The sequence below is a fragment of the Gekko japonicus genome, unplaced genomic scaffold (genome assembly GCF_001447785.1).
Source record: "Gekko japonicus isolate JY-2015 unplaced genomic scaffold, Gekko_japonicus_V1.1 scaffold823, whole genome shotgun sequence".
NCBI classification, from domain to species: Eukaryota; Metazoa; Chordata; class Lepidosauria; order Squamata; family Gekkonidae; genus Gekko; species Gekko japonicus.
This window is the reverse complement of record NW_015170915.1, coordinates 188,545-203,349: the sequence shown is the minus strand read 5'-3', so window position 1 is coordinate 203,349 and position 14,805 is coordinate 188,545. Positions and strand designations below refer to the sequence as shown.

At 44.6% G+C, this 14,805-nt stretch overlaps 1 protein-coding gene across 1 annotated transcript in view; it reads left to right on the top strand.

Annotated features, from left to right (window-relative positions):
- The first annotated feature begins 6,582 nt into the window (after nucleotides 1-6,582).
- The window catches only part of LOC107116739 (keratin, type II cuticular Hb5-like), a 15,428-nt gene continuing 7,205 nt past the window's right edge, over nucleotides 6,583-14,805 (top strand). The window contains exons 1-5 of the mRNA XM_015418728.1: nucleotides 6,583-7,014; nucleotides 8,939-9,147; nucleotides 12,109-12,169; nucleotides 13,371-13,466; nucleotides 14,517-14,681. Coding sequence (XP_015274214.1) covers nucleotides 6,583-7,014; nucleotides 8,939-9,147; nucleotides 12,109-12,169; nucleotides 13,371-13,466; nucleotides 14,517-14,681 — 963 coding nt within the window. The remainder of the gene's footprint in view (nucleotides 7,015-8,938; nucleotides 9,148-12,108; nucleotides 12,170-13,370; nucleotides 13,467-14,516; nucleotides 14,682-14,805) is intronic.

Sequence of the window (14,805 nt, the reverse complement as noted above, 5' to 3'; positions counted from 1 at the left end):
GTGGTCCAGAGGGATAGATGTTGCAGTAAAAATAAACAGGAGTTTTGTTGTGTCTTAAAGACTTAACAAATTTTTATTGCAGAATAAGACTCCACGGAGTCAAGCCCAGCACTTCTTCAGATGTATTGCATCTGCAGATGTGGGCTTGATTTTGGCATAGAAGCATGTGCTGGAATAAAATTTAATTGGCCTTTGATGTGTCATAAGACTCTTGTTTATCTCAGATATTTTTATTCATTGTCAGCTCCTAAGGAATAGGGTTGCCAAGTGCCAGGTGGGGGCTGCAGTTCTCCCAGATTAACAGCCAATCTGCATAGTACGCAGACCAGTCCCCCTGGAGAAAATGGCAGTTTAAGAGGGCAGACTCTATGATATACCCTAGATTCTAGGTAAAATCCATCCCCAAATTCTCCCTTCCATAGACACAGCCCCCATATCTCCTGGAATTTCCCAGCTCAGACTTGGCAACTAGAGATGTGCAGCTTTTAAAAAGGTATTTTTCAGATCCAAATATCGGGGACCTGAAAAATATCAGTATTTGTGGTTTTCCAGGTTCTAAATACCAGTTTGGTATTCAGATCTGGGTTTGCGGGTGGTGGTTTTCCAATTTATTTGTCTGCATTATTGCTTATGGGCAGAGGTCATTTTGTAGAAAAAGAGGTGCAGAAGCTCATTAGCATAACTCATTAGCATAATTTATTTGCATATGCCACACCCCCTGACATCACCAGAAGTGTGTCAGAAGGCAACACCCACCACTCAGGCTCTACTGGACTGTTTTGGATTGCTAGCTATTGGGGGGGGGGGAAACGTGCAGATCTGTCCTCGCAGAGGAGGGAGAGCTTGTACCTGAATAAAACTTGGTCTTAAAGGGGCCACTGGACTGTTTTGGATGGGGGGGCGGGGGGGGTTCTGCAATTTACCTGGCTGCTTCTTGCTCTGACTGAGGGCTGCTGGGGGCAGGGGGTGGGGCTTGTTGCATGTGCCCGCCCCCTGGGGTCTTTACTGCCCGAGCTCCGCTCCTGTGCACTCCTGCAGGAAATGACCCCTGCCTATGGGAGAAGGGCTGTTTTTTTAACCAAATTGCACCAAAATTGCACCTGAGCTGCTGTTACCTGCCCTTTAAATAAACCCCAAATCTCAAGTGAACTGAACCTATCGGCCTGTGAACAAGGTGCTCCTAGCCATCCTCCATTGCTTTCTATGGGAGGGAGGAGTTCATGTTTTCTCCAAGGCAAAGAATAGCCAGAGACACAAGAGCAAGCAAAGCAACCCCAGGCCAAAAGCTTCTCAAAGCAGACGGAACCAACAAGCCCAAAGAACCAATGCAGAACCAGGGGATCCTAGCAGAACTGTGAGACAATGTGGCAAGCCTAACACAACAAATGCACAACTGGAGAGTCCAATCCAATGTCAAACCAGAGAATTATCGAATCCAACTGAGCAGGAATATCATCGCAAGCCTAACAAATGTAAAACCAGAGAATCAGTGCCAATGCATAGCCTGAGAATCAAAGGCAATGTTGAACCTGACAATCCAACACAAACCACAAACCAGAGACAAACCAACTCCTGCAAAGAATACAATGCTGCGAGACCAACAAAACCTATTTTAAAGGTCAAGCTCAAAGTGAAACCAACACAGCAAGCAGATATCAAGTTCAGGAAGACACACGGGGGGGGGGAGAAAAGGGGGGGGAAACACCACCAGTCTTGGGAGCCCTCAAATGCTGGCTCCTGATATTCACATTCCTGAATATATCTAGGATTTTTCATGACCCATTTCCTGGTATCTCAGAAAATCCCAGATACCATCAAGAGACCCAAATATATCCAGAAAATACTAATAAGGGTGGTATGTATGTACATACGTGTGTGTGTGTGTGTGTGTGTATCCAAATATACTTCCCTGTTGGCAACCCTACACTGGGAATGACCTCTCTTTTGGAAAATAGTAAAGGGCTAACCACTTGTTACACTTTTTATGGATCTGCTTTATGTGTGCCCATGTCTTGTTGAGCCAGAGATGTGCTGATAGTTCCTTGTTGAATCTTAACTCTCAGGCATATGGAGGGTCACACAGGGTCAGAGGCATGTGGAGATAGGGGCATTGCACCCTCCTCCTTGCATTGTTTTCCAGACCTGAAATGGCCATAGGAAACTACCCCACTGGGGAAACTTATTTGTATTGCTGGACTACACACGTACTGATGGGTTACACCAGGATTCCCCAGCATGGTGTACATGGAGGCCATGATGCCTGCCAATAAACCACAAACCAGAGACAAACCAACTCCTGCAAAGAATACAATGCTGCGAGACCAACAAAACCTATTTTAAAGGTCAAGCTCAAAGTGAAACCAACACAGCAAGCAGATATCAAGTTCAGGAAGACACACGGGGGGGGGGAGAAAAGGGGGGGGAAACACCACCAGTCTTGGGAGCCCTCAAATGCTGGCTCCTGATATTCACATTCCTGAATATATCTAGGATTTTTCATGACCCATTTCCTGGTATCTCAGAAAATCCCAGATACCATCAAGAGACCCAAATATATCCAGAAAATACTAATAAGGGTGGTATGTATGTACGTATGTATGTGTGTGTGTGTGTGTGTGTGTATGCATTGGCAGCAGCTGCCACTATTACACAGGGATTTTCGCTTTGTGACAGAAGGTAAACTATGGAAGCCATTTTGTGGCTGCATCCCTAACGATGTGTCAAAATTCCAAAAGTGCTCATGGCCTCAAAAGATTGGGGACCCCTGCACTACTTGCCACCTATTTTGTAGCACACCTCTTCAACAATACGGATTAGAAATAAGGTTGCCAGCCAGTGGACGGCATCTGGCAGGAAACGGGGTGTGTGTGGGGGGGAGTAGGGATATGGAGGTTGCCACTGATGAATGGTGTTACATCACTTCTGGGGAGAATCCGGAGGTGACATTGCTCCAGTGTTGGATTCCTAGAGTGGAGAGATGTCACTTCTTGTTTTTGTCAGGAAGTGATGTAGTGCTGTCACACCAATGGTGATTTTAATCCCCCCCCCTCCTGCTAGTCACAGGAGTGGTGGTGGGCAACAAAAGCTGGGGGTGGGAGATGTCCAACCCTAGTGGGTAAGTGGCACTCCTAACGAGATACCTGGGGGAAGGGTTAGAAGTAATAGTTGAAAACAAATCTGAGGATTTGAGTGTGGAGTGACCACAGATGCGTAGGACAGAAACAAAGGATGTCCAGAGAATGGTCTAAAGGAATATTGTGCAGTTATGGAGCTGAAACGATGCAAATGTGGATCTAGCTGTTTTTGAATGGAAAATGTTGCAATAACTCTTCAGGGAGGAAGGGTGGGGGGAAACAAAAACAGCCCATAGAGTTTGGGGTGAATCCTAGAGTATCACACTGGCTCTTTTCAGTGTTGTGCCAAAATCCCCTCCCATTTCCCCCCTTCCGCCTTGTTGAGTATCGGTGTAGAACAGGGGCCCAGGCCTTTCCCCCTACAGTTTGGGTCCCCACGGGGAGAAAAGTGGGGTATAAATGTTGCATGCTGGTGTGACGTTGAATGGCTTGTCCCACCCCTCCCTAATTATCCTGAGTGCTAGATAGTCCTGGGAAACCCTACCAAAGTGGCTTACAACATTCTCCCTTTCTCCATATCATCTTCACAACAACCCTGCGAGGTAGGTTAGGCTGAGAGTGTGCAACTGGCCCGAGGTCATCCAGCCAGCTTCCATGGCACGAGTGGGGATTTGAGCCTGGATAGCCCGGATCCTGGTCAGACACTCTAATTACTACACCGCACTGGCTGGCCTGAGTATTCTTGAGCTACCTTTTCTGCTGCGTGTGTTTTAACCTCTCTGACCTGGGTTCACTGATTGGCCTTTGGGATCAGCCTTTGCCTTGGTATTCTACCTCTGTAAAATTGAGACATGTTTTCCTGAAGTGCCTTCTAAACGCTTTCTGTGGGGTTCAGTGGCAGAGCACTTACTTTGCATGCACAAGATTGCATGTTCGGTGCTCAGGGTTTCTTTTTAAAGGGTCAGGCAGCAGATGATGTGAGAGAACACCTGGAGGGCTGCTGGTGGTGGTCAGAAAAGGCAATAGTGAGATTCATAGACAAATGGTCTCAGCACAAGGCAGCTTCATGTATTCATTACACTATTCATCTTGCAATTTTTTGGGGTTTTTTGCTACTATCTAGGAGAACATCATCCCTGCTAAAAGGATCTTATATTCACTTGTATTCCACATTGTGATGCACATACTGCTATTGCCTGCAGTGCTTGAGCTTTGGCTATAATTTTGTAAAACAATGCAGCAATGACAAAACGTCATTCTGTCTGGGTATATGTGTGTACATATGTTTATAAATATGTCTATACTTAACCACTTAGGTAACTACTTCATGCCCATGATGAAGTAGGCCCTGGCCCTCAGAATAGGGCTCTGAAAACTGCCTCAGCAAATGCTGTGAGATTTTTATTTGGGGGGGGGGGAGTGCCTGGGGAGGGAGGTGTTTGGGGGATATCTTTAGGCTGCCTCCCATAGGGCGATTCTGCATCTAGCATTCGCTCCACATTTTCTCAAATGAGAGGAAAGGGGAGAGGGCAAAATGAGAAGAGTCCTTGTGGGCCCCCCAGTTGTCATGTCCTAAATTCTTTGATCATGTGTGCTGCATATTGGACATCTGTGTTTGGCATGCATTTCTTCTACTTCTTGTCTTGTCTGTGACCCAGATACAGTCTGAATCGTGTCACTGTGATCGGTGTCAACCTGCCGTCATGTCTGGATGGTACTTCATGGAGGCAGAGGACTTGTAAGCACCTGCAACAGCTGCATGACTTAGATGGACAGAACATATTCAGAGGGATCTACCAGAGCCCTAGCATCTTTTATCTGAGACAGGAGCAAACTTGGGATGCTGTCCTTAAGCCATTCAATAGATACAATTTCATCATCCACACAAGGAGGGGGGAAATCTGTTCTGATAATGAAATGCCATAAATAGACCATAGGGACTGGCTGCTCAGGCCAGACCTCCCACATGCCCTCAAACAAATTCTAGACACATCTGTAATGGTTAAACATATATACACAGCATCCAGCTAAAAACCATCCAACCAAGAAAAATGATTTTCAGTGAACCTTAACTGTGTTCACAAATTGGGTTCAAATCACTCCTATGCCATGGAAGCTCGCTGGATGGCCTTGGGCCAGTCACACACTCTCAGCCTAACCTACCTCACAGGGCTGTTGTGAGGATAAAATGGAGGAGAACAAGGTAAGCTGCTTTGGGTCCCCACTATAAATAAATAAATAAATAAAATGAAGGAAATGAACAAATAAATTGGTGCAAGAGGGCTCCAAACAATGGGAATTTTAAATTCCTGTACTGGACCTCAGAAAACCATGTAGCCCTTAGTTTTACGTTCTATAGGCTCAGCCTTACCAATTTACCCACATCCTCCAAAACAAACATTGCAATATAGCTGCTGAATGTGGTGTATTCAGAGAGCGCACACTGAAGAATTTTTTTTACTAGCTTTACCCTCTCTTTTTTTTTTTCCAGAAGGGAGCCTTTAATGAGAGTTTAAAAAGGCCCTCCAAAGGGCGGCAACAGGAGCAGCAACCGATGCTATAATCATCAGTTTTTATTAGTAAATAAAACTGGAATGGCAGGGAAAATGCAAGGCTCCGGCATTTGCATCACAAGGGACCGGACACTTCAAGCAAGCTCATCAACATGGGGCCTGCCAGACATTTCCAAATGCCAACCTCTTAGGTAAGCATCACGAGGCGTCTCCCACTTAGGAACCTGCCTCTGATGGTAACACCATTTTCAACAAATGTTTCCATGACCAATACAGCTAAATTCAGAGTCACCAGCTCTGGGTTGGTAAATCCCTGGATATTTAGGGGGTGGATCCTGGGGAGGGTAGGGTTTATGGAGGGGAAGGACCTCAGTGAGGTAGAATGTTGGAGAGTCCACCCTCTAAAGCAGCCATTTTCTTTAGAGGAACAGATTTCTCTAGTTTAGAGATCACTTGTAATTCCAAGAGATTTCCAAGCTCCAGCTGGAGGTTGGCAACCCAGCTAAATCTCAGCAGCCCTTGTTCCAAAATGTCCTCCCGAACAGTGAGTTAGCCAGGCTACAGATTCTATAATTAGGCCATATACAGAAGATGAGACATCCGTTTAATAGGAGGCCTTGCAACTGACTGGAGTCCCGTCTCAGCACTGGTGTCATATTGGTGGCATTGTTCCACGGAGAGCATTTGATCCAGTAACTTTATAGGAACTTCCTCACATGGATATTCAGAAGGGCACCTGTGCTTGGCCTGACTATTGAGGCCAATGCATGAGAAGCCGACTACCGAAAACTCCCAGCTCATAAATGCCATAAAATTGCTATTCCCCCACCAGGAGGAAGCCAAGCCCAGCTTTCCAAAAGGGATATAAAGGACCGCGTGCCCTACTTAAACCCACAAAGCTTTAGCATCTCCTTCTTCCTCTCCCCCTTCCCCCCGCAAGACACGCTTTTTTGCAACCCCTATCTTCTGCTTGTGTTCCGCGCCTCCGAGAAGCAATGTCTTGCCACTCTTATCATGCTGGCTCTGGATGCGACCCAAAGAACTGCAGCTCCTATTCAGAGATTTGGCCTCAAAATGTAGCCCAGTCAAAAGTGGACAGCAATGTTTGCTGTCCTATAGGCATTGGGATATGCTATGGAGGAGCAGGGGGCTTCAGCAGTAGGAGTGTTGGCTCCTGTGGAACAAAACTTGCAAATGGGCCTCACAGTGGTGTCAGCGTGGCAAATAGCTGCTGTGGCCCTGCATACGGCTACAGGAGTGCTGGAGCCATCCCTCCTGGTGCATTGCGCATTACACCTGTGACCTGTAACGAGTCACTGCTGCAGCCTCTCGACCTGAAGATTGACACCACAGCCTTAGCAGTGAAGTGCCAGGCAAAGAATGAGCTCCAGGGCCTCAACAGCAAACTGGCCTCTTTCATTGACAAGGTGAGTCTGGGTGGGTGGAGAGGTTGATGCACGTTAATGAAAGGTGTCTATCAGAGGGATACAGTGGCATGATCACTGCATGGCACAAGATGTTCATGGCATGTTTTGTGTGTCCAGTGAAAGCCCAGGTATACAGCCCAGGTGAATAGGGCAACTTGATTGGCCATGTGCTTCTCAAGACGTTGATTGCTTTGTCATAGTCTGGGCTGTTCGTAGGAATCTGGCTACTCTAGACTGTGGTTCATATCTATTTCTTTGGTCTCTGGCCTTTTCCCTTCTTCTTTACTCCTGGATGCAGGGATGTCCACCACCTTTTCGGTTTTGTATCTTGTTGTTATGGATTGTTTTGTCCATGTTTGTTGCTGGTGTTCTTGATCCATTTCTTTCTTTTATGGCATTTTCCACTCAGCTGCTACTCAGTTGGTACACGCAGAATGTTAAAATCGCATATATTAAGGGGGGTTGGCATCACAAAGAAGAAAATGGCATGAATCTATCCATGTGTTCAATTTGTGCAATGGGAAAAGAGAAAAAAATCTGAAATGGGGCATGTCTAGTTGAAACAACAGGCCTGTGAAATTCAGTAGGATACCAACATGAATGACTGTGGACTCTACACTCACTCTGTGGATGGTTGACTAGCATGCCTAATCTCCCCTTTCTGCAACCGCACAGGCATGAGGATATTTGAACTCCAGAAAGATTTTCTATGATCCAGCACAGGCTTTGTACACATAGTAAATAACAGTCAACAAATGGTATTTGGGAGTCTTCATGAACCTCTTTGCAAATTCTGAATGTGAAGCCTCTTTGAAATGTTTCTAGAACCTACTTCATTCATGACAGGTTTCAACAGGAGCATAACCTCTGCCAAGGAGATCTTTGTTATTTGAGAATACCGTACGTGTATCACCATTGTGTGTGAAAAGTTGTTCACTTTGCTGTGGTACTCTTTGCACATTATCAGTGGTATGTGAAGTGCTTTATCATGGGTTTAACTCACAGCAATGTCGTAAAGACCCAGAACCAAATAGGCAGGGCCAATTGTGTGGATCTTTTCCAACTAATCTGCACTATTCCTTTTGGTGTAGTGGTGATTCTGTGGGAAAGACCACACCATTAGCTCCACGTACATGGCTGCAGGCTAATAAATATTGGGTTGGATCCAGCTCAAATTTTTCACTTGTGCTAGAGCACTTGCACAAACCGAAATGTAAGAAAAAGACTGTAGTAGCCGCTTGCGCTAACTTATTGTGTTTCTGCTTGCATGAGATCTTGTACAACCACTTTCCAGGCACTATAATATGTAGGGATGAATGTGCATGGTGTTGCAAAAGATTATTGCATAAGTGGAACTCCACTAACTCCATGTCTGTTTCTGTTTGTGCATCGAAGGATCCAAGCTGTTATTTTAGCAGGGTGAGATAGGCCCAAAGTAAATAATCTCCCATGTCAATGTACAAATTCTAAAGCCCACCTATGTGTATCCTCAGTGCAGATTTATTGGAATACTAGTGTCAGTTCTGGTAAAGTAGACACACACACATTGCAACAGTACAAATAGATATATGGATCTTTATCATGTAGTGATCCTGAATCGAGCTGTTCTACTCTCTGAATTATCCCTAGTGGTAACCCTAAATGAAAATCACCCTATTGGCAGGGCCATTTGTCAGATCCTTGCCACCCAATCATTGCCCCTAATCCTGGTTGGAAAGCACCCATGTGATTGGCCTTGCCACCAAGCATTTAAAACATTACAGCAGCAACAGAGAATGAAGCCATGGGAAAGCCCTGGTGCTGCTTCTGTAATATACAAAAGGTCCCTCTGTTGTTTGCCCATTTGGAAGAGGTAGGTTTTGCCCCACAGGTTAACTGGTTACCAAAACCCAGATCCAATGAATCTTTTCCTTTTGGGCTTCAGGTCCGATTACTGGAGCAACACAATCTGATGTTGAAGACCAAGTGGGACTTTGTGCAAGAAAAGAAACGCCAAAAAAGTAAGATGGAGCCCCTCTTCAATGAACACGTTGGTGCGATGAAGAAGGAGATGGAATGTCTCGAATCCGAGAGAGCCAAGCTTAAGGCTGAACGTAACTCTTTACAACAAGCCATGGAAGGCCATAAAAGGAGGTGAGCTCTACGGAAACTTTATGTATGCATCTTTAATAGCATGCTATGTAAAGGAATTGTCAATTTTACTACTGTTCTCAACAATGGCTTGGATCTTTCCTTCTGCTTGTGTGGGAATGACTTCTATTATAGAGCAGACCTCCGTTGCAGAACATGTTCCTCCAGTGCTAGGAGCTTCCCGCTCATGCAGTTTGACAATAATATCAATACGAGCAATTGAGCTATTTTTACTAATCATTAATAAAAGGTATGTGTTATTGCTGAGTGTGTACTGGTACCTAGTCTATAACATAAGGGAAACACATTTCCCATGTATTTTGGAAAGTCCAGATTTGGACCCATACCCCGAAATCCCGAAAGAATCATCTCATCCTTCCCTCATATCCTCCTATACTGCATACTTATTTATTTACATACACACATTCATGTTCAGAGCAATGTAAATTAAATGGTTAAGCCATTGTGCATGGGTACAAGGTAAACCCAATTACTGAAATATAAATGTAATCCCTAGGATGGAGGACATTTCTCCACAGTGCATGTCCACTGTGAGCTATTATGTACATTAGCCATAGCATTACCACCCAAACGCATCCACATACCCCTACATGAATGCCTATACATTTTATTTATTGATATAATTCATTTCGATTTATATTCCACCCTCCCAGCAAGCGGGCTCAGGGTGGATCACAGAGCAAAATCTAAGACATCATAAAAATTTCAGCACATATCAAATATAATTTACAAAACAAAACAGTTCAAAACAGCATAGCTTAAAACAGGTCACATTATTCATATGCATAGATTTCAAGCTGGTGCCATTTTCTTCTTCTTAATCTTGGCCACATAGAGATGGTAAACTTCATCAGGGGGGAAGAGAGATTTTATTGGACTTTGCTGTAGATTCTACAGCAGGGGTTCCCAACCTTTTTGAGCCTGTGGGCACCGTTGGAATTCTGACACAGGGTGCTGGGCGCCACAACAAAATGGCTGCCAGAAGTGGTGGAGCCAACCACAACATTTCAAGGAGCGGGGTTGTGCACTGTCATAGCAACTTATCAACATTTAAGGCTGAAGCTCTGTCTTTGAATCCAGTAGGCCCAATCAGAAGCCCACGCTGGGCACAAGCCCCACCTGGCCCTCCCCACTTTCAAAAAACACTTGGCGGGCACCAGGAAAGGTGTTGGTGGGCACCATATTGGGGACCCCTGTTCTGCAGCTTCTTCTAACAAGTGTTTCTAAGACCTGTTTAAAAGCAAAATGGGCTTTTCAATTAGAAAGAGTGGAGCTGCAGAATTCAGTAGTGTCCCTATTTATTAGTCACACTTCTATCTCAGGCTTTTCTTTAATGTGTCTCACTTCTTTTTGGCCCTCCACCCTTCAACGGCCACCACCCCACACACTCACCATATATGTAGTTTGCTGTTCAAGGACAGCTGTGCCAGAGCTTGTGACTGACCCAAGGTCACATCAGCAGGTGCAAGTGGAGGAGTGGGGAATCAAACCCGGTTTTCCCAGATTAGAGTCCGCACACTTAACCACTACACCAAACTGGCTCTCAGAAAGAATGGAGCTGCAGAATTCAGTAGTGTCCCTATTTATTAGTCATGTTTCTATCACAGGCTTTTCTTTAATGTGTCTCACATCTTTTGGGCCCTCCACCCTTCAACGGCCACCATCCCACACACTCAGCATATATGTAGTTTGCTACTGCATGTGTGAAAGTTTTCTGCCCTGGTGCATGTATCTAGCACTGGCTTTGGAAAAGGATTGGAACAGGGCGTTTCTCAAGCAGCCCTCTAAAGCCAGCCAGGGGAAAAGGCAGGAGGGGGCAACAGCCCCTGTCGTCAGAAGTTTCCAGTTGCACTTTCCATGGTACCTGCTGCTAGAAGGAAGATGTCTTTTGATCTTCACACTGCCAGATCCTCACCCACTCAGGAATCCCCCTCCTTGACAGTAGACATGTTCTTCTCTTTTAGGGATTCGCTCTTGTGGGGTTTTTTTCTAACCTGTACTGGTAGTTTACTGCTATGCATTTGGTTTATTCAGTAGGTGTGTATGTTAACTGTGGGTTGTGTTTTCATACATTTGCAGTAAGCTGAACATCTGAAGAACAGGGTGATATAAATATTTTAAATAAATACAGCTGGGAGCATTCTATGCCGTGGGATTTGCTACCCATCAAACTGCCTGGCATCCTATGAGTCCTAAAATGACTGCTATTCTTCTTTCTTATATCCAGTAACTGGTTTCCACTGTTGCTTAGAAGGCCACTTCCAGCAGCAGCTGAGGAGAGGGGATGGTTTCTGCTGACTGCCTTGTTCCACTGTACATCCCTTTGTTATGCTCTTCATTATTCCTGGAGGTCCTATGTGTTAATTCATTAAAAATATTTATATCCTGCTTTTCTGCCAATCAGCTGGTGTCAATATGCTGTACTGTTCTTGGGGGTCCTGTGAACCCCAAGGGCAGCGTCTTGGGGGCATGATGAACTACAGTGAAAGAGAGAAGTGGGAACTCCTGTTCTGTGAGCTTCTTGTCTTTATGGCTGTAATAATGAGTTTCTAAATATGGAGAGGATACCTAATGAAAGGCAAATACTAGAGGGGGAAAAACTATCCCATGGTTACAGTATGGAGCTTCAGCACTATGCAGATCTCTTTCCTCTTCTCCCTGGCAGACCACAATAAATCATTCCAAATAAGAATCTACCTACCTACCTACCTACCTACCTACTATCTATCTATCTATCTATCTATCTATCTATCTATCTATCTATCTATCTATCTGCAAATATACTTAATTTAAACAATATATTCAGAAAGAGTCTTGTGTTTTTCTTGTGGTGAAGAGTTTTAACTTTTTGTTTAAAAGCACACAACAATCATACCCCATATATGATGCTAATTTGATGTCTTGAATAGATGCATAAAAAAATCTTTCCCCTTACCTGATCAGGTATGCGGAGGAATGTAGTAAGCGAGCGTCTACTGAGAATGAATTTGTATTACTTAAAAAGGTGAGTGACTTAGTTTTTGATGCTGTTGCTTGAAGATACTAATTTTTGAGGTTAAGAAGGAACTGAAACAGTGGGCTTTCCCCCAGATTATCAGTGCAATCCTAAATAGAGTTATACCCTTCTAAATGTTATTGACTTTTGATTGAGAAGGGTATAACTCTGTTTAGGATTGCACTACAAGATTTGTTAAACTGGTTTTGTATCCAGATAGTGGACCTTTTTTGCACCTCTGTTGGAAAGTGGGTTTATTGTTCTTTCAGAGTATTTGCAGTTTTTTCCATATTGCATCTCAAATAAGCCCTGACCTGGATATCATAGGATAGCCTGATCCTGGCAGATCTTGGAAGCTAAGAAGGTCTGGCCCTGTCTAGTATTTGGATGGGAGATCTCCAAGGAATACCAGGGTTGTGATGAAGAGGCAGGCAATGACAAACCACATCTGAATTTCTCTTGCTTCAGAAGCCCTACAGGGTTATCATAAGTCAGCTGCGACTTGACAGTATTTTCCACCACCGTCTCAAAACAAAATGGTCTAAAAAGTCCCGCTTTTAAATCTACCAACCAACTTCATGTTCCTGGTTGCCTTATGCATAATCCCTTTGAAGATTTTTGCTAGCTCTTTTGGCTTTCCTTTCCCTAAAGATGAACCCTTGTGTTTGCTTCAGTTTTCATTCAGCCGAAATCTGATGACTACCCATGCCCTTACCATGAGTACAGGGAGAACACACTACATGTTATCCTTCTCATACATATGACAGCCATTTTGTCTGAAGGGACAATGTGTGGATTTTCAGTTTTGTTTCCAGTATGTTTGTGTACTGAGGCTGAAAATATGTATGTTGCCCTTTTCAGTCATTTGGCAACAGTGTGTACTGGAAGGAGCAGATATAGTATTTTCTCCTCATACATGTGGTAAAACATAACAACTGAAAAGGGCTATTGTGACGTGCTAACCACCATCATCCCCAGAGAAATTTCTCAAATCTTATCAAAGTTCTTTTGGCTTCCATTAAAATTCCTTTCATATTTTTCAACAAGAGGAGACCTTCAAAATTTGCTGTGATTAAGGAAAATTGTGATGGTAGCCATACTGTATGTTATTTTGTCTCCACACCTACTTTTGTCTCCTTTCCCTCTTTAGAACATTCCATTTCCAATGAATAATAATGTAATACAAATCACAATTTTGGTTTTCATGCAGGATTTGGATTGTGCTTTTGCACACAAGGCAGAGCTGGAAGCCAAGGTGGAAAGTCACATCAAACAAATCAACTTCTTGAGATGCATGTATGAACAGGTGATAAGATTTTAAGCTATTACAAAGCAGGCTGTTCTTGTAAAAATGTTTTAAATTGCTAATCTTGCCGGTTCTCCTGGTTGCAGCCTTATAACCTGAGTGACTGGAGAGACTAGAGTTGCCAGCCCCCTAATGGGGGTGGGTTCCCCCGATTTTGGGGGCCCTAATCCACTGCTGGCCAGCTGGTTGGCAGGGGAAGCCCCACCCCCAAAGAGCCCCACTGCACCCAACATGCCCTGCCCGATGACAGCCCCACCCCCCAAAGAGCCCCACTGCACCCAACATGCCCTGCCCAATGACATCATTTGGAGGTGACGTCATCACGCTGGGCATGTCATATGGGGGTGCTCTAGCATTTGACTAAAAACTCTATGGTGACCTTATAACTTTTAGCCAAATGCTAGAGCGCCCCCTGTACAATGTGCCCAGTGTGATGACATCACTTCTGGGTGACATCGTTGAGGTGCACACACCACATGTGTGCCAAAAGAACCCAGGACCAAGCCAGGAGATATCATATAAGAAGCCACTGTAGACTATCCTTTCACTCCACGGTGCCTTTGTATTTGGTGCTAGATACGCTGCATCATGATCAGCCCATTCTCTAAACAGAGACGCTTCATCACTAGGGCATTCAGTGGCCAATCTCTCACTGTTCCCAGTAGAAACAATGGAGAAACCCATTCATAGGAGCTTAGACAAACCTGTATTGTTGAATGCCTTCAGAGAAGGCTCACTTTGGGAGGGGCCAATGTGTAGAGTAGCGCTCCTCATCCTTGTTGAGCCAGTGGGCATTGTGGGGTTTTTGAGAACCATTAGTCAGTACCACTGCAAAATAGTTGGCATGGATGATGGGACCAATCACAAAATGGAAGATTTCATTTTCTTTTTTAAAGAGCACTATTCTGTTCTGTACATTTGGCCCTGAAGCCCTACATTGCTGGTCTAAACCACATAGATTGCCCTCTGAGGATAAATAACCTGTACAATGTCGTGGTTTTACATGAAGCACAATGATAAATGGTTATCTTACATTGTGGCACTTTGCAGGAAATTTCAGAGCTCCAAGATTCGATTTCCAACACGTGTGTCATGGTCCAAATTGATAACAGTCGAGGCTTGGACATGGGTGACACCATTGAAGAGTTCCGACGTCAGTATGAAGCCATTGCCTCCAGAAGCCGAGCTGAGGCTGAGGCTTGGTTCCAGTGCCAGGTAAGCAACTGCCCAGATGGATCCTTATCACCTTTGTGTTGTCCCCAACCTTTTTGAGGCTATGGGCACTTTTCAATTTGGACACCGGGGGGGGGGTGTAGATGCAGCAACAGAATGGCTGCTG